General features: G+C 44.9%; 1 protein-coding gene and 1 long non-coding RNA gene across 3 annotated transcripts in view; one reads left to right on the top strand and one right to left on the bottom strand.

Moving 5' to 3' along the window:
- The window catches only part of DOCK2 (dedicator of cytokinesis 2), a 413,468-nt gene that overhangs the window by 52,446 nt on the left and 341,549 nt on the right, over positions 1-19,473 (bottom strand). For both annotated transcript variants that reach the window (XM_042947072.1, XM_042947066.1), the window contains exons 31-33: positions 17,961-18,061; positions 17,812-17,870; positions 6,723-6,871 (exon numbers count right to left, since the gene is read on the bottom strand). In XM_042947072.1, the coding sequence (XP_042803006.1) occupies positions 6,723-6,871; positions 17,812-17,870; positions 17,961-18,061 (309 nt within the window). The remainder of the gene's footprint in view (positions 1-6,722; positions 6,872-17,811; positions 17,871-17,960; positions 18,062-19,473) is intronic.
- Positions 6,884-19,473, top strand: part of LOC122224799 — a 32,010-nt gene continuing 19,420 nt past the window's right edge. Inside the window, exons 1-3 of the long non-coding RNA XR_006204941.1 lie at positions 6,884-9,209; positions 12,989-13,092; positions 16,741-16,845. This is a non-coding gene — a long non-coding RNA (uncharacterized LOC122224799). The remainder of the gene's footprint in view (positions 9,210-12,988; positions 13,093-16,740; positions 16,846-19,473) is intronic.

A 19,473-nucleotide genomic window follows, 5' to 3' on the forward strand; every position in this document is an offset into this window, starting at 1 on the left:
TGGTTCAGTTGGTTGAGCATTCAGCTCTTGATTTTGGCTCAGGTCATGATCCTAGGGTCATGGGATTAAGCCCTGCACCAGGCTCCATTCTGAACATGGAGCCTGCTTAAGATTCTCTCTTTCTCGGGGTGCCTGGGTGGCTCAGTCGGTTAAGCGCCCGACTTTTGGTTTCGGCTAAAGTCATAATCTCATGGTTTGTGAGTTCAAGCCCTGCATTGGGCTCCACGCTGACAGCATGGAGAGTTCTTGGCATTCTCTCTCTCTCTCCCCCTCTCTCTGTCCCTTCCCATTTCTACTCTCTCTCTCAAAATAAATACACTTTGAAAAATGAAAAAAAATTCTCTCTCTCTCTTCCTCTGCCCCTCCCCTAATGGTATGTACATGCTTCTCTCTCTCTCTCTCTCTCTCTCTCTCTCTCTCAAAAACTTAAAAATAAATAAATAAATAAAACAGCAGCTACTTAGAGTAGTGTTGGGAGAAGTTAATGGGAAAATACACGGGAAAGGCTAGCGTGGTACTTGGCACATAGTAAGTGCTCAATAATTGTTATCATGACACTGTCAACATTGCCATTGTCAACAGTATCACCATCTCAATTAGTCTTTATGATAGCCAAGGGAGATAGATATCCTCATTTTTATTTTTTAAATGAGAAAACTGAGGCAAAGTGGAATCTTTGTCTTGCGTTTCAAAGCATGGATGGACTTGACCTAGAGCAGGCCCAAGGGTCCAGCATATGCTCTCACACATACACTGTGCCATGCCACTGTGCAGAGCTTAAAACAAAGGTCTGGCTCCTCCAAATCAATTCCATTTTCTCCACAGCTGCACAGCTGCATCACACTGTTGACTCCTCACCCTACCCCTGCAAGGGGGATATTTGTTAAGGAGCATCTGCAGGTTACTTTCGCAGAAGTCAATGCTACAGAGGCCCACCAGGAATCTTAAGAGGCCCTACTCAGGAAAAAGGAAGTGAACTCTAAGAGCCCAGCCCTCCCGAGTGGACCTCCCTCCTCCAGCAGAATGACTCATGCGGGCCTCACGTTTGCATCATGCCTTCCCCAAATTGCTTTTGTGACCTCTCCTTACTACTTTAGAACATCTTGGCTATTTTCCTTATTTGTTTGCCTAGAATCCAGGTGAAGTGTGAAATTTAGGGAACAAGAGCCCTTCTTCAAATGTCTGGTTCTGACTTTGACTTCGTATGGGAGGGGCAGAGATAGTGTGAAAGGCCAGGATGGCAGAGTGATAGGGATAGAACTGGCACCAGTAAGTCAGCCCGTGGCCTCCTTTGTTAGTGAAATGCTGGTTGTCCAGGGGTGGCTGGAAGCAGACTTGGGGGAAAGCTGGAGAAGATAGTGTCACGTGAGAAGGGATGCTTTAGGGAGTCAGTGCAGCTTCCTAATTTTCTTTGAGTTATCTTGTCTCCGCCTGCTCCAGATCATTGCCTGTGGAGCTTGGGTTTGGGAACCTATAATGGTATTATGATATTCATTTTACAGATGAAGAAGCTGGGCTTGAAAGAGGTTAAATAACTTACCAAATTTATTCAGCGCACAAGTAGCAAGTCTATCTAACTCCAAAGCACACTGGCCAGAACACAGTAGGTGCCCAGTATATATTTATTGAATCGATTGTTCTTTTCTTCATTATATTCTAAGCCATCTGAAGCACCCCCTTACTCTAAGCCAAGACTCCATTTCAGGGGATCTGCTCAACTGATATCTCTGTCCATTAATTCATTTATCGAGCAATTATTGAGCTCATGCTGAGTCCCAGGTGCTGTTCTAGGTGCTATCAAATGCTGTTACCTCTTCCATCTCTGAGAGGAGTTTTCTCTAGGACATCTCGCCTGCTATGGCTCAGACCCTCAGGCTGATTGTGCCACAGTCCTGTTCTACAATCTGTAAAATAGGCAATCACTCTCCTCAGTCTCTAGGCCCCAGGACTCTGACTCTTTGCCACCATCTTCACCCAGACACCCCAAAACCCCTCCCTGCACAAAAAATTGGCCAGGAAAACAGCTGGTCTACCCAGCCTCTGGGGATTACTCAAGCAATCATCAGCTACCCTCATTACCCTAAATGATGAAAATATTCACTGGAATGTTCCTCCCTGTGCTAAGGCTTTTCCTCTGAAATGTGGAAGGATGCAGGTCTAAATGCTTCCATTCATCCTGGGAACATTGACATGGTTCTCACCCACACTCATGACAGGCACTTGACAAGTTCAGGAATGAGAGACTAGCCTTGGCCCCAGAAAATCTCACGGTCTTGTGATAGAGAGAGATCTATGAGCAGATCGTCATGCAGTGTGGGTCAAGTGATATGCCTGAGCCTCACTTAGGTAGGTCAAGACACATTTCACACTGACTGGGCATGAATGTGGCAAGCCAAGGCTCCTTTTGCCAAAACTGTCCTGTCCATTGCCCCACCAAGGAGTAACAGTGTGCCAGGGATAGGACATTCAGTCTGAGTCACAGGATAGGAATGCCTGAGATGGTCTTGGGTGAAGTGCTGTACTTATGAGGGGTAAAGGTTATCAGTCAAATGCATCAGCTATCTAATTTGGGCTACAAGAGAAGACAGGGAAATCTGGCAATGAAGTTGCAAAAAAACTCAGAGCAGAGAAAGAGATTGCCCCAGAGCCTCCTTTTCCCCACCCCCACACCCCCTTAGGCCCATCAGTGTTTAACCCCCTCCTGTCCCAGTTCCAGCCCATGCACATCCTGCTTGAGCCCATCTGTCTTTTGCATCCAGATGAACCACTGCCTCCAGAAGCAGGAAGGGCCATCTCAAAATGTGAGGCCTCAGCTGAAGGATGAGTAGAATCTCTTCAGGTGAAGAAATCAAAGGAAGAGCCTGAGCAAAAGCAGGGCGGCGAGAAAACCACAAGATGTTGTGTCCCTGGCCAGAGGCAGGGGTCCTGCTAACTTTTCCTTTGGGTTCTACTATTTCCTTTGAGAAACTCAAATTTTAGAAAGGAAAGCCTACCTGTCACCTTCTAGAAACCTAGTTTTTAGCTGATAATTTTGGCATCATTCCCTAATGCTAGTTTGCATGCAAGACCTCCTGGATTTCAGACCCAGTGCTGGGGTTTGCTCTGGATTTGGCCATCAGGGCTGCTTGGGGCTCCTGGGGGACTGGCATCCTCCTTTCCTGGGAAAACCTTCATGGCTGCTTACTCTGAACCAAGGAGTCGTGCCTGGATCTGCTCACCCCACAGCTGAGCTCCTACCAATCACACCAGCTGTTTTTTTCATGGGAAGCTGCCCCATTAGTCAGCTTGATTGTGCTGTCTCTTTTGATAAGGGAGAAATTAAGAGAAGCAATTGGGGAACATTATTACGATGAACACATGCTTCGAGTGAGGAGTCCAAGGATGACCCCCATTCATAGAAAACAGGTGGGTGGATGTCATGGGGATGCCACAATAAGGAAATCCTTTCAGGAAAAAAATATCACATTCAGGCAAGCCTCTGAAGGCCACCAAATACAACTGTCAGGTTGTAATCCAGAAATGACGGGCTTGCTTGTTTTTTTAAACATTGCATACCATCAGGTACTTGGAGTGTTTCCTTTGCACACCTGCCCCTAGGACATCTTCTGAGCCAGCTGGTGCACACGCCTCTGGAGGGTGTACTGATCTGAGAGTAAGTATGATGTCCTTCATGTCACATTGTGTGCCCTCTACGTGTTTCCAAGCTTCACACAGTTGGCGTCCCCCTTAAAGGTCAGCAGATTGCAAACTGCCTTCAATACCCAATCAAGTGTTTCACCTTCTACTCCCCCTTATCCCAACTGGTTGGATATGGTATCTTTCTTTATCTGAACTCCTCAACCTGATTTCTTTTCAGGCTCTTTGCTGAAAGAGGGGACAGCTGGTCACTAGCCTTTCTGGGACTAGAAAGCTCCTGCTAATTAATCCCCGGGCAGAAGAGTACTCTCTCACACTGATATCATCAGAGCTAACTACAGATCTTTCTCAGCTTATAATGAGGTTATGTCTGATAAACCCATTGTAAGTTGAAAATATAGTTAATTCAAAAATGCATTTAATATCCCTAACCCACTGCAGCCCAGCCTACCTTAAACATGTTCAGGACACTAACATTAGCCTATAGTTGGGCGAAATCATCTAATGCAAAACCTATTTTATAATAAAATGTTGGTCAGCTCATGGAATTTACTGAATACTTTACTGAAAATGAGAAATAGAATGGTTATGTGGGCATAGAATGGTTCTAAGTAAATCTGTTGTTTACCCTCATGGTCACGTGTTTACCCTCATGACTGACTGGGAGCTGTGGCTCACTGCTGCTGCCCAGCACACGACAGAGAATCTACTGCCTACCACTAGCTCAGGAAAAGACCAAAGTTCAAAATTCAAAGTAAGGTTTCTACTGAATGTGTATCACTTTCACACCATTGTTAAGTCCAAATACCGTAAATCGAACCATTATAAGTCGGGGACCACCTGTAGTCTCTTTTTCTCCTTAGAACAATGTTTTCCAAAGTGATTGGCAGAATGGCACATCCAATTGATGTTTCTTACACAAATAAGTTTGAGAAACTGGGCAAGTCTGTTTACTGTGGAATGCCTCAGTGCTTTGACTATGTTAATGTGCACTGGAGATCTCTAAGAGGGGTTACCATATGCAGTGGATTCCAAAGGTATTTAATTTCCAAACCCTCTTCCCTAGAGCATCTGGTTGGATTAGTGCTCTATGGAACATATTTTGAGAAAGCACTAATGAAGAGGATGCCATTCATTCTTTCACTCAGGCAACATTTACTGTGACAATACCAGGGACGGGATGATGCAGTGGGCACAGCATGGTTTGGGGACTATAGCGACTTGTGTGTTGCAGCCTCTGCCCCACCTCTTTGTTGATGTGTGACTTCAGGCAAGTGACTTCACCTCTCTAAGCTTCGGTATTTTCTTTTTTTTTTTTAATTTTTTTTAAACTTTTTTTAAATTTTATTTTTGAGACAGAGAAAGACAGAGCATGAACGGGGGAGGGTCAGAGAGAGGGAGACACAGAATCTGAAACAGGCTCCAGGCTCTGAGCTATCAGCACAGAGCCCGACACGGGGCTCGAACTCACGGACCGCGAGATCATGACCTGAGCCGAAGTCGGATGCTTAACCGAACGAGCCACCCAGGCGCCCCTCTAAGCTTCGGTATTTTCATCTGTAAAATGGGTATCATAATGCTACCTAACTCTCTATAGGGTTGCAATAAACAAGATCACAGGAACTAATGCATGGAAAGTACTGATGGTGTGCCTGATACATAGTAAGCACCCAGTTAATGGCAGTCATTTTTGTCATCATCATCATCATCATCACCTTTATTAGATAAGGTTGAGGAAGATGCAGAAAATGCTCAGAAATGAGTATAACACAAGGCAGTATATAATCATCATACCTCAGACAGATAAAATGATGTAGGAATGGAGAGAAAAGGTCTCTTAAAGGACACAGGACTGCACTGGACTTTGCAGGATCAGTAGGAGTTTAGGTGATGGCAGGCAGAACTGTGAACATGGCAGAGCGTAGAAAGAAGGAGAAATGCATGGAGGAGGACATTGATGGAGATAACCCAATTCACGTGAGCTGCAGGAAATAGCTGGGGAACAGGTTGGGGGGGTGGGGAATGAGGTAGGCATAATGGCTGAAAGGGCTGAGTGAAGAGCAAGGAAGGCCCTGAATGCAAGGATAAGGGTTTGCACTTTACTGGGTGAGGATTAGAGAACCAGTAAGCCAGAGAGGGGAGAGATCTGTAAGGATTTTAAGGAAACACAGTTTGGAATCTGTTGCTTTTTAAGTACCTGTCTTAAGGGGAACTGTTGGGTGGCAGGTGATGGTCTCCAGTGAGAGGCAAAAACGCTGGGGGAGGGGGAGAAAGAGCCTGTAAGGGGTAAAACCAGGTGGGAAGGTGTGGCGGAGAGGACAGCGGGGCAAGATTTGAGGGAACCTCAGCAGAGGCAGTCTGACAAGACTTGAAGACCGACCTTCCTGAGCTGGGTGAAACTACAAAACACTGCCAGGAGCCTGCTGTGCAAATGGGTGCTTATTCCACTGTCAGAAGCTTCTACAGTGACTGGGCCCAGAGAGCGGTCCTCATCCTTCAAGTCTGATGGGACTTTTAATGAAAACATTTGGCCAATGACACTTGCATTGCACACAAGTTGTCCACTCCCTCCATGCTGGGGAAAGCCTCCTACTGCCACCGCAGATCCACAAGTCTCTCCTGAGCAACAGGCCTTTGACTCCATTTGCTGTCATTTTCACTCATGGCTGAGTGTGACTCCTGGGAAGCTCAGATCCTTCTAGACAATATAGAGCCTCCAAGTTGTCCCAGAAGAGAAAGAGCTGGACAGAGGCCGGTGTGAGATGAAGGCAGGTGGGAGGGGCAGGCTCTTTGGACACACCTCGAGGGAACTCTTAGGTAGGGAAGTATGGTCCTTGTACTATTGAGAAAGGGACCAAGCTGATACCCAGCAAGAAAGCACATTTTCATCTTGGCCTTGGGCAGCAAAGCATGATAAAATAGTGACCTAATCCAATCTGCCAGCTCATTCTGGGCACATGAATAATGTCCCTTGCCTACTGTCAAGCCCCTGAATGAAGCCCAGGCAGATGGAACGAGGATATCATTATGGGGAAATGGGCTGGGGATTAGGGAGGATGGCATGGGTTTCCAGCCTCATTTTTTACCTTTTTGAAATCCCCACTCCTTTGATATTCACACAGCATCATGTCGAAGAAGATTGGTATGGTGGCTTTCCGGAGCTCAGCCTCAGGGATAAGTGTCATCTCTAATATAGGTCCCACCATGCCTGGGATGAAGCAGATTTTGTTCTGGCCTGTAAGAGAAGAGGGGCATGGACACATAAAACAGTTTTCATGATGCACAGATCCTCCTCAGACCAAGCCTGTGGAAAGGAAAAGAAGGGAGGCAGAATAGTAAAAACAATAGTTAACACATATATGGTTGTTTATGGGAGCCTGGCACCATTTTGAACACTTTACATATATTAACTTCTGTAAGAGGCGCATGCATCATCCAGAACGAGCTGTTATTAAGGATAATAACATGGGTTTGTGGAAAGTATGTCACGGCTTACAAGGGTTTTCACCTGCATGATCTCCTTGGCAAATGGAGCCCTGATGCAATATGTTAGTGACAGCCAATCACAGGGATATTTGAAACTATGCCTGTCTACATCACACACCATGTTTCTGAGATTGGAAAACATGCTTTTATCAACTATTTCATGAAACAGGAAAAGCAAAATTTGCTGCTAAGAATCTGCTACTAATAGTATGGTCAGCGGAATAGTGAAGCACTCCCACACCCTTCCCCTTAAGGGAACAGTATGGCCAATGCAATAGTGAGTGGAATGGTGAGGCATTCCTGTGAACTGCCTGTTGCTCTTGGCATTCTAGCTATACTGGCCTGCTTTCGGTGTCACAAACTCACTTTGTGTCCTTCACTGCCAGGCCTATGCACACAGTGCTCCTTTGTTGAGAACAGTTTTTCCTGTCTGTGCCCCAACACCCCCATTGCCACCTGGGTTCCCCTGGAAGGGTCCCACTGGATAGATATGTTGAGAAAAGCCCCCAGCGCGTGCCTTCCCACCCCAGGTAGGTTAGACCCTCCTCACTGGCTTCTTGTGTTGTGCCTTCTCCCCCAACTTTGCAATTATGGCTTTATTTGTGAAATAATATGATAACTATCTGCCTCCTCCATTTCACGAGAGTAGAGACAATGTCTGTTCTCACTGTTGTACCTATGGCACTGAGTACAGAACATATTAGATGCTCAATACATGTCTGTTGAATGAGGAAATCAATTTCCTGACCTAACTAGCTATATGACTTGGATATACATCTTTATAAAAATGCAAAAGCAATACGTATACACACCTGTTGAGAAGACCATGTGAAAATATACCTGTGTATACTTAGCACAGAGCCTGGAAGAATCAGCATCTAGGGGCACAGGTAGTGTGGTACAGTGGTTAAGGGCACTGATCCTAGAGCTAGAATTGCCTGAATTTGTAAACTGACTCCACCATCAACTGCTGTAAGATATTAGACAAGTTGATCTCACCACTTGGGGCCTCAGTGTCCTCACCTGTAACCCGGGAGAATAAGAGTATTTATTTGATAGGCTTGTTGTGAAGAATAAACGGATTTTTACCAAGTGCCCAGGACAGTGCTTGGCATGTGGCACACTTTACACAGAGTTACCTACTACTGTTCTGGTGTGTGGCCAGAATGAACCATCAAGGGAAGCCTTGTTGAGCCAGAACTAAGCAGACTACTCAGAATACACATGAGAGAGGCACGGTGAGGGGCACTTAGGAGTCGCAGGGATTTCCCGGAAAGTGAGGGCAAGCGTGTCCAGGTCACCCTATCATCAAAGCTGATGCTCGGGTGTTCCATCAGCAGCTGCCACTTCAGAGCCTCAGAGCCCAACCTGGAGCAGAGAGCTCCTGCGGGCGCAGAAACTCGGGTGGTATGGCGCACAGCCTGGTGCTGTTGCTTTCGATTAAAGTTCAGACAAGGAGCCAAGAGGGAAACTGCAAGAAAATGAATTTTCATGTAGCCTAAAATGAGGCTTAATGCTCAAGTATTTCCCCAGAATTCAGATAAAAAAGGCATCATCCTAGGACTACCTTCGGCTAGTGAGAATGAAATGGTGAAGTCAGGCTGAGAGTTTTGTGAAATATAGAGACACTTTCCCAGGATATCTGCTTCATTTTATGATGCATTTGGATTACACTTGAGCTTGCAGTCTTCGTTTTGGCCCAAATAGAAAAGAAAAAAAATTGTACATTGTAGCAGGTTTATAGTAATTGCTAATCTAGGTTTTTGATTTCGTCCTTCAAGATCCTTTAAACCCACAGTGGGGTTTTAAAATTCAAAGTCAAGTGCAATAATAAGTAGAAAGTAAATGGGAAACTGTCAGATAAGCCACCACGGAATGGAGAAATTGCTTATGCAACAAAGGCCTTTAGAATACTGGAGGGCATTGGGTATGATAAGGATATATTTAAGATGGTTTAAAATAAAGAGCGGACATGCTGTAGACCAAGGATTTCTTAGATACTTTTGACCTCCATTCTTTGCAGTCAGTTGAAGAGATGTTTGGAAGAATCGGGGAAATGGAGAAAGATGCTGATCTCTAAATACAGTGTGAGCTGAATGCCCCTTACAATGCTCTGTGAAGAAATTTTATTCATTTACATCAAAAGCAGAATTTCAGCACATTGGATTTTGTGTTCAAATAATCTGAATGTGTGCATATGTGTGTCTTTATATACACAGACACGCACACACGTGCGCACACACACACACACACACACACACACACATTTGTAGTTAACTGGATGCAAACTCATTCGGAACAAAAAAAAATCCTCATTCAAGAGACACACCTGCTGCCGTATTCCAAAAAAGGCAAGGCAAGGAATCAGTAAGAGGGTCTTTTTTCATATAATGGAAGCTGAATCTCACCGAGCACAGATACCAATTAGAAAAGGCTTTTAAAGTGCCAATAAGCCAGCAGGATAAATCCACATGCCAAATTACATAGGCTTTGGGAAAGGCTCTGGTGGTAATGAGAGTGCAGAGAAGAGCTTCGGTGTGTGGGTTGAAAGGAATCCTGTGTGTTCTCGGGCCTGGGTTTCTAATCTGTGCAATGGCCTCATCTATCACACCTCTCAGGAGGAGACTGGTATCAGGGCACTAAGAAGATGACCTGACAGAAAAGGAAGAGGGAGGAAGGGAGCGGCGAGGGAAGGGGGAGAAAGAGACCATTGTTGTGAATCTGCTGAGACCAGAGTAGAGTCAGTCACTGACCTTGTGAGGCTGATACGAACAGAAGGGGCACTCTTTTGGAGAGAAGATGGCTCTCCAAAGGTGGACACAGACTCTGGAATGAACAGGGATGTGGACAGGTCATGACCTCCTGGATTTCAGAGTCCTGCATCCTCCCTGGGACTCTGAAGTAAAGCTGGGCCGACCCAGAAAGATCACACATTCAGTTCCAAAGGGGAAGAGACAACACAGATCTCTGCTGCTCTGGCTCAGGCTTGGAAAAGCTCCCTTCTGGCACTGCTCTGAGACAGGCAGTCTGTTTGCTCCTCATCGTCCAGCACACACCCAGCTCCAGCTTCCCCCCAGGCCTTGGAGAATCGCTGAGCCCTACAATCAGGTCCCACTGTGGCCACTCCATTTAATTCCCTGAGCCTCTGTGATCTCATCTGTAAAATGGAGATAAAAATAATCCCTGCTTGGTAGGATTGTTGAGAAGCTTAAAAGAGTTCATATAAACAGAGGGCTCTGCAGAGTGGCTCATTAGAAAGGCTCAGGAAGTACTGATGTTGACAGTGGTGATGATGATGGTGAGTACTATAAGCTCAGCCTCTGCTGGATTCTGGAAAAAGTAACATATAAAGACATGTTGCAATGCATGGAGCTTCCTAGAGCTTTGCACGGAACATTTTATGCCTATCAGTTTACTTGTTCACCTCCAGAGCAAAGAGCTGGCATGGGGAGAGAGGGTCAGGATGGATTTACCTTTTCTCCCAGGGCTGACACTCACAACCCTGCAGACCCTTCTTTATCCCATCTAAATATTTCATAATCTGTCCTCAAAGATGTTTGAAAAACTCCAATCTGACCACGTTGATCCACAGTTTACAATCCTTCCATGGCTTCTGTTGCCCTTGGGACCCAGCTCTGCAGGCCCGTTTGGTTCAATGCTCCTGCTCTGTACCATTCATCTCTCCTCTTGCCTGCCTGTCCTCCCTCCAAGTCTGGCTCCATGCCTCAGGCACACTCTGTTCCTCCTCCTTGGGCCTGCATATAGGCCCTCCTCTGGCCACCATGCTTTCCCTTCCCTCTCCCTGACCCCATTTCTACACTGAACCCTACCTCCACCTGTCCCCACAAATAAACCCCACTCATTCTCTAACATCATTCTATCAAATACGGAAGCTACAGCCACATGTATCTTTTGAGCGCTTGAGACTAGTCCAGGTTGAGATGTGCTGTTGAGTATAAAAAGCCCACTAGATTTCAAAGAATGAGTTCTGGAAACCAAAAACAAAAGTTAACACATCTCAATAATGTTTTGTATTGATTGCATGCTGAAATGATAACACTTTGGAATACGGGGTTACATCAAATATATTGTAACATTAATCTCACTATTTCATTTTGCTTTTTAAAAACTTTGCATTTAGACAGGTGGCTCACATTCCAGTTTCAGAGGATAGGACTGCTGTGGAGCGAAGGCTCCACACTATTCCTCATCGAGGCCATCCTCGGCTCACTCATGAGACTGTCTTTTACAGAGTCTCCAGCTGCCCCAAACTTCTGCTCTGCAGCAATCCCCTTTGACCATAACAAGATAGCTCTGCAATCAGTAGGTTGCTATTCAGTGCAATGATCACGAGTCTATGAAGTCAAGGGCTCTATCACGAACCTGTTTCCAGTTGTAACTCCAGCCAGAGGCATAGTGTCTGGCATTTAGAGGATGCTTATATTAGTTTCCTGTTGCTGCTGTTATAAATCACCACAAACTTAGTGGCTTAACACAAACAAACTTACTATCTTATACTTCTGGATGTCAGAAGTCTGAAATGGGTTTCATTGAACTAAGATCAAAGTGTGAGCAGGGCTGAGTTCCTTCTGGAGGGTCTTAGGAAGAAACTATGTACTTTCCTCTTGCAGCTTCTAGAAGCTACCTACATTCCTTGCCTCCTGGTCTCTTCCTCCATCTTCAAAGCCAGAAGTGCATCTTCTTTAAATCCCTCTCTGACTCTCCTGACTCCTTTTATTCACTTCTAAGGACCTTGTGGTTGCATTGGGTCCACCTGGACAGTCCAGCATACTCTCACCATCTGAAAAATTCTTAATCATGTCTGAGAAGTCCACTTTGTAAGGTAATATATACACTGGATCTAGGGATTAGGACATTAACATCTTAGGGGAAATGTTATTCAGCCTACCACAATATTTTGCTCAATATTTGCTATTCAATGAGTAAATCAATATTCAGTTGGATACATGGATGGATGGATGCCTCCCTATTTCCATTTTCTATTTCCTGCCAGCAGCTTCCTCCAAACCTAAGAAGCCATGCTTGTGTAGGCTGGTTGCTCTCCTGGAATACCTGTCCTTTCCCCTCTTTCTTTCAGTCTGGACATGGGCCAGACTGGGGTCTCATTCAAGAGCCATTTTCCCGAGTGGATCCATCCTTACTGCCCTTGCCTACCTCCCATTTACTTGAACTCTTGAGTCTCTACCACACACTTCACATTAAAGAACACATCTCAGTTTGTTCTTCAAATTCTTAGTTTGTTCTACTCTTAGGACTAGATGGTGCCTCTTCTTAGAAAGGTGGGGACTGTCCCTTATCCTTCTCCAATTCTCCCACCCTTCCCTGGAGCCTAGTGCTAAGCTGGGCACTCTGTACATGCTTAAAAAGTAAAGGCCCAGTTGATCTCATGGCTCTGCCAGTAGCAACCTCCCCACAGACGAGGCCATGATGCCAGTAGCTTGAATTTGTCTTTCTTCCCCATGAAGACTGTTAACCCCGCAGCCTGACATTAACCCAAGTGAATGTGGGATGGTAAAGTGCAAAGTCAATTTGGCAAAATGTGCATTGCTTCACTTCAAGCAGAAATCAAATGTTATGATGTTATACCATCAGGAAACGTACATTACATTTGGCATAGTCCCATTCCAAAAACACAAATGGCATTAACCTCTTAGTGCTCTGGCTCTGGTAACAAGATGTGGTCCTTCTCTCCATCAAAACCTCCCACAAGTAACCTCTGTCACAAAAGCACACACAAACACAGAGACATGCACACACACGTATTTGTCTAGGCTTTTCTCTGAAGAATGTTAAATAATCTTTAAGCCTGAGATTATCTTTGCAATTAGCTATCTTATCATCACAGGATTGCTCAAATCTTTCCTGATGAGAAGAAGAAGATGATGATGATACTGATGATCATGGTGATGATGCCCTGATTGCTTTGGGCATTAAAACAAAATTTAAAAGGTTAGTATGCATTATGATTTACTCATTATCAGTAGTCTTGGAAAAACAGTTCATTATTTCACACTCTTTGAAAATAATTTGCATATTCTGAAAAAATATTAGTCAGAATATTGGACTTGGGAAGAGACAGGTTCTTTCACTTCAGCTGAATCACTGATTTGTTGACCTTGGGAATGTCCTTGTGCCTCTCTGGGCCTTAGTGAGCTCCCCTATAAAATGGGGGGGTTGAATTGGATGATGTATCAGTTAGGGATGTAACATAAATCTGATTACCATGGCTACACTGAGTAAGTTTTGCATTAGTTTTCTTCCTTAACAAGAAGTCAAAAGATGGTCAGTCCTGAGCTACTCCCCCATCCTTAGCCTATGACTTTTGTCTTCATAGCTTCAAACTGGATACTGTACATCCAAGCATCTTGTTTTCCAGAAAGGAAGAAGGGGAAAGTCTATGGGCAAAAAATGTGTTGTGCTCATTGAATTTGTCCCCTTCCCTTTTTTGTTTTAAATTGGACAAAAAGGATTTCCTGAAGCCCCAACAAGTTTGTTTCTGTTGATTCTCTTTGGACAGAGATGGGTCATATGGCCATCACCTATGATAGGATGTTGTTAACTGAGCAAATTGTGATCATGAAAAAAAAAAAAAAAACAAAAAACCTAGGGTTCAGTTAACCAGGAAGAAGGGAAGAATGGTATTGTGTGGGTTCTCAGCTGTGTCTGCCACAGACAGCTTCTAAGTTTCACTTGGTCTTGGATATTCCATAAATTGTACTTTAAAACCTATCATTATCTACTACATTGGTCTCTAGTGTATACAGTGCTTAGTCCTGGTTTGGATTATCAGGTTAACCTCATTAGCATACTAGGAGAATGCATGTTAATGCCAGCATCTAGTAGAACACAAGGTGGGGTGGGGATGGGAAACTATCCATTCATTCTGCCTCCTCTTTCTGTTCACTTATGCCTGAAGGAAGACAGCTGAGGAGGAAGGCATCTATGTAACTAATAAGTAACAGGAAAATCCCTTCAGGCTGATGTACTTTCCTCTTTATGGAAGCCCAGGCCAAGAGGTGAGGAGGGTGGCCATCTTTGCAAGAGATCCTTCACTTCTTGTTTTATTCAGTGGACATCAGTGACTTTGACCACCACCCCCCCCCAAAAAAAAAAAAAAAAAAACTCCATAAACATCTTACTTTGGGAAAATATACCCCCTTCAATGGACATAGACTTGGTGGGACCATCAAGGGAGAGGTCATCCAAGGAAGGCCAATAGAATGACATCCTCTGGGGACTGGATCTTTAAACAGGGTGATGCCTGAATGGAACATACTAAAGGCAAAGTTGTGCCACCTCCCCTGGATCCTAAAGTGGCTCTGACCCTGTCCTTCACAGCCTGGTTCTCCTTGCCCTTCTGGTAAGTACCTTCTTTGATTAAGGCAGGCACAGTCAGTTTCTCTTTCTTGCAACCCCAAACCCTAATAAGTATATCTTTTTTTTTTAATGTTTATTAATTTTTGAGTTGAGAGAGAAGAGAGAGAGAGCGCCAGCAGGGGAGGGGCGGAGAGAGAAGAAGACACAGAATCCAAAGCAGGTTCCTGGCTCTGAGCTGTCAGCACAGAGCCCAACATGGGGCTTGAAGTCATGAACCGTGAGATCATGACCTGAGCCGAAGTCGGATGCTTAACTGACTGAGCCACCCAGGCACCCCACAAGTATATCTTTTAATTGCAGTAATTCATCATTTGTATTTGCAAATAGCAAGGAGTCTGCAATACTTCAGGACAGACACTCAGGCCAGGGTCCTTGTCCTGAATCTGCTTCTTAATCCACGATCTGACTTTGTACATACCTCTTCACCTCTCTGTGCCTGTTTCCTCACAGGTAAAGTGGTGGGTTGGATTAGACCCATAACTTCACACCCTTCTCTGAAGTGCTTCAGGATCTTTCCCCAGAAAATCTTCAGGGGTCCACATGGGAGCTCAGGTGTGGCCCATTATAATGGGCTCTGGGCCCCCCACCCCACTTCAGTTAGAATAGCTTGGCTTTCAACCAACTTATGTATTGAGCAGGAGATTCTTTTTCTTTTTTTTTTTATTGGCCCTCAGCTAAAAATAAATGTTAGAAAAATTCTGGACAATATGATCTCTAAAGGGCCCTTCCAGCTCTGATGTTCTGTGGAATTCTAAGCAGGTGGAATATTTGGTAACATCTTTCCATTCATCAGCATAATTGGGAGTGCAGGAACATCTGCCAAAACATAATCTATATCTAAATAAAATCTTCTGTGTGCAAAACAACGTCAATGAAGGACATTCAGGAAAGAGCAGCCTGTGTGGAAAAGCTAGAGACAAACAAAGCGCAGATCCAGGTTTTGCAGTTCTGGCAACGGCTGGGGTGTCGGTGTGGGAAAGGAAGCCCACCGCGGCTTTACCTCGTCTCTGCCGTTGTGAAGCAAAGAGTGCAAGGTCAAACGCAAACCGAAGCCGGGCCACTCATGTTTCACTGGCACATGCAATGTTTTTAAAACTTCCGATTAGTTATCATCAATATTTAGAAATTGGAAAATGCATTTAAAAAATTTGTTTCCTGGCTTCTTTTGAAAAACTGGAAGATGGGGACATCACTGGCCTTGCTTTCTAACAGGATGGCAATGAATCAGATCAGAACGGCAGCTGCCCCTTCCGCTGGGGGTATGTTTGCTTGACTTCGTTCCAGGCCAGCTACTTCCTCCCATATTCCTGACCCTGAGGCCATGTGCTGACTATTAGGTAGCCGTGCACTTGCACTATCCTTTTTTTTTTTTCCTATTGAAGAATAATGGTCAATGACACATAAAATATTTCTTATATCCCTGTCCTTTTCCAAAGTGGAGAAATAAAAGACCGATAAAGGCATGCTTTTCTAGAAAAATACGGCAGAGACAGTATTTCTTTACAGCAGTGGTTTTCAAATAGGGGTGGTTTTGCACATCCCTTTCCCCCTCCCCACGGACATTTGGCAATGTCTACAGACTTTTTGGATTGTAACAACTAGGGAGTAGGGAGGATGCTGTTGGCATCTAGTGAGTAGAGGTCGGGGATGCTATTAAATATCTTGCAGTGCACAGGGCATCCATACAACAAAGAATTATCCAACTCCAAATGTTGACAGGACCCTGTGTTATGGATGTCTATGGGTTTAACATATCCCAGCCCCTTCACTCTTTTACATTACCTGCCTGGGCCCTGCCCTATAGGCCTGGTGCTAATGATTAAAGAGGCATAACAGGAAAATTAGGTTCTGTCCTGATGGGGCAAGGATGAAAATGATGATAAAAATTCTGACCATGGTTATGGCCTCCATGGCTTTACTCTCTCAGTTTTTACTCTTATGAAACTCATAAGTGCGCTGGGAGAAGGTGCTATTTCCCCAGATTCTACCCAGTGTCACTCAGTCCCCTTGCTTTGGACCTCACAGCTTGTAAATGACAGGGCAAGGCCCAAGGCGGGTATGTGGCAGTCTGTTCTGGTCCTGGTTGTCCAGGCCACCCTTTGATTTTGTAAAGCAATTCATAGCCCTTCTGGTACCAGTGTGTGCTCTTAACCCAAGTCTGATGCTGCCAGAGACGACAGAACCCAGACTGATGGCCTATCCACTGTGCTTCCCCTGCAGTGAATGGACCTTGCTGGAAAGGGCAAGAAACTGCTGTCCAGGAAACCCGAAGGGAACTGAAAGACATTAAAACCTCTGGGGAAGCAAGAAGCAATGTCAGGAGAGGTAATTTAGGTTGAATCCGAAAACTAGGCACAGTCCCTGTGAGTGTCTCCTCTGAAGATGGCTACATCCAAGCCCAGGGCAGAGTAGATTAGCAGCAGAGAGTCAAGAAGGGCACAGGAAAATTGGAGATGAAAATAGTTCATTACTTGTAACTACATTAATCTATCCACCTATCCATTCATCCTTTCAACACTTATATTTATGGAGCAGGATTCAGGCCTGAGGCAAGGTGTGTGGCCCCTGTCCTTGTGGGATCAAAACCAAGCTCTGGGCCTTGCAGCTGTTTGATCTCAAGCAAGTTACTTCCCTCTCTGAGTTTCCTGATCAATAAAAGGAGGGGGCATTTTTCCATCTTGCAGAAGGTGACTGAAGATTAAATAAGATCTCCTTAGCACAGGGCTGACCCAGACTCTCAATAAATGTCTCCCTGATTCCATCTCCAGTTCCTTCCATCCACGGGTACCACACAGTTCACACATGAGTCCTGTAGCTCACTGGGACAAGGGTGGCTTCTGGGGTCACCCTCCGGCTCACATCATGTCACAAAAGACCCTCATCTTCCACAGAGCCAATTCTCCTCCGTGGGGTTGGAGGGTCTTTTGTACATCACAACATCACTTAAGAAACTGGAGGTGGAAGGGCACACCAGTCAGCAGGAAGCATGCATGTGATGTGTGAGAACATGAGTTCCCTCAGCAGTCCTGCCCTTCCTCCTTTTTGTATATTCCAATTTGACTTCTTAAGCCTTCAGGGGCATCAAGCAAGATCTGCGGCTGTTTGGGGGCAGGACACGGGGATGGGCTCTCTCTCTCATCAGGTGCTTATTAAGGACCCAGGATGCACACAGTGATAAACTGTTATTTCAAGCTCCCACCACTGAAACCCCTGTGGCCCTCTAACAGATGGTCTTCTAGAAGGAGCTTGGCGTGTGCAGATGTGTCTGTCTGGATGCATGGGCCTACTCACCAAGCTTGTACCACATATCACGGATGGAGAAGCCAATTAGCCGTCTCATGTCCCCATACCTATGAGAAACAACAAATGTCTGCTTCAGTCTCCATCTCAGAGATTTCCATGAAGCCCCCACTTCAAGGAGATCCAAACATTCAACCTACTTATTCAGGATTTTGTTGTATTTGGCGTGCGAGAACTGCTCCAGCTGCAGAGAATCCTGAGTGATAAAAGCCACCGCCAGATGAAAATAGTTGTTCCACAGCTGTAAATGAAGGAGTAGAGAATAGTCATGGAGAGGGTCTGAAGTGGGAAAGCATATTAAATGCTGGGTAATGTGAACAATTTATGAAAATGGCAGAAGACAGTGGCAGAACCAGTTTAATTCTGTGCACTGCAATTTTCTAACTGGCATGGACTCTGAAATTAACATCCTGGCCAAACCAAGGACAATAGATGGATTTCTCTAGGCACTGACCAGGTCCCCAGTCTGGTGACAGGGGAGGGTTTTAGGGCTGCTTTTGAAAAATTGCTTCATTTTGTGTTTTGAAAGACAAACAACTTGCGCAAGCTGAGTGCCCTGGTAGAATTAGAGGTTGATGAGGGATATGTATTTCTGGAAGTCCTCCCTAATCCACCTGATAGCTCAGAGGACCAGCCTGAAACCCATTCTGTCTTAGAATATTTTGCCTCCTCCTTCCCCTTAGGTCAATAGTTTCAAGGTATGGCCCCAGACCACTAGCAACAGCATCACCTGGGAACTTGTTAGAAATGCAAATTATCTGGGGCGCTGGGATGGCTCAGTCAGGCTCTTGATTTTGGCTCAGGGCATGATCTCACTGTTCATGGGTTTGAGCCCCACATTGGTCTCTGTGCTGACAATGCAGGGCCTGTCTGGGATTCTCTGTCCCCCCATCTCTCTATCCACTCTCCCTCTCCCTCTCTCTCTCTCTCAAAAAATAAATAGACATTAAACAAAAAAAGAAATGCAAATTCTCTGGCTCTACCCTAGACCTACTGAATCAGACTCTGAAATCTGTGTGTTCATAAGCACTCTGGGTAATTCTGATGTTCATTTGAGTTCAAGAACCTCTGAGGGCCTGGTTTATAGGTAGGCTTGTTGTAATTACAATACTTACATGATCAGTTGGTGCTAAACACTAGGGCTAATACAAGACATCACTCCACTGGCTTTTGTTAAAATAGAACCAGCAAAGCATTCTGCACATGGCAAGTGCTCCAAAATATTGGCTGCAGTGATAACGATATTGATACAATCTACAGAACCTGAGAAATGGAGACTTAGTGAACCCATCTGCAAAAGGGGTACCCCCTGTACCCATTGCAGAGACCTAGTAGTAAAGGTTACATGAGATGATGTTTTTAAAGGGCTATATATATTGATTCCTTTGGTAGCAGAGGAAATAGTACAACCTGGCTCCCTGAGTGCTCAGGGCTATTATTATAAGATGACAAGCCCCTATAAGGAGCAGATGGTGGGGGGAACTTTGCTGCACAAACTTATCCACTTTCAGCCCCCTCTCAACACTGACTAGCAAGAAGAAGGGTAACACTAGCTAGGGAAATCACTCACCATTGAGACTTTCATCCTTAATTCAAAGATATTCATTGGAGGTTTCAGATGGCCAAGACTAAGTAAAAGGCAGCTTTACCCTT

This window comes from Panthera leo, chromosome A1, assembly GCF_018350215.1.
Source record: "Panthera leo isolate Ple1 chromosome A1, P.leo_Ple1_pat1.1, whole genome shotgun sequence".
Taxonomy (NCBI): Eukaryota; Metazoa; Chordata; class Mammalia; order Carnivora; family Felidae; genus Panthera; species Panthera leo.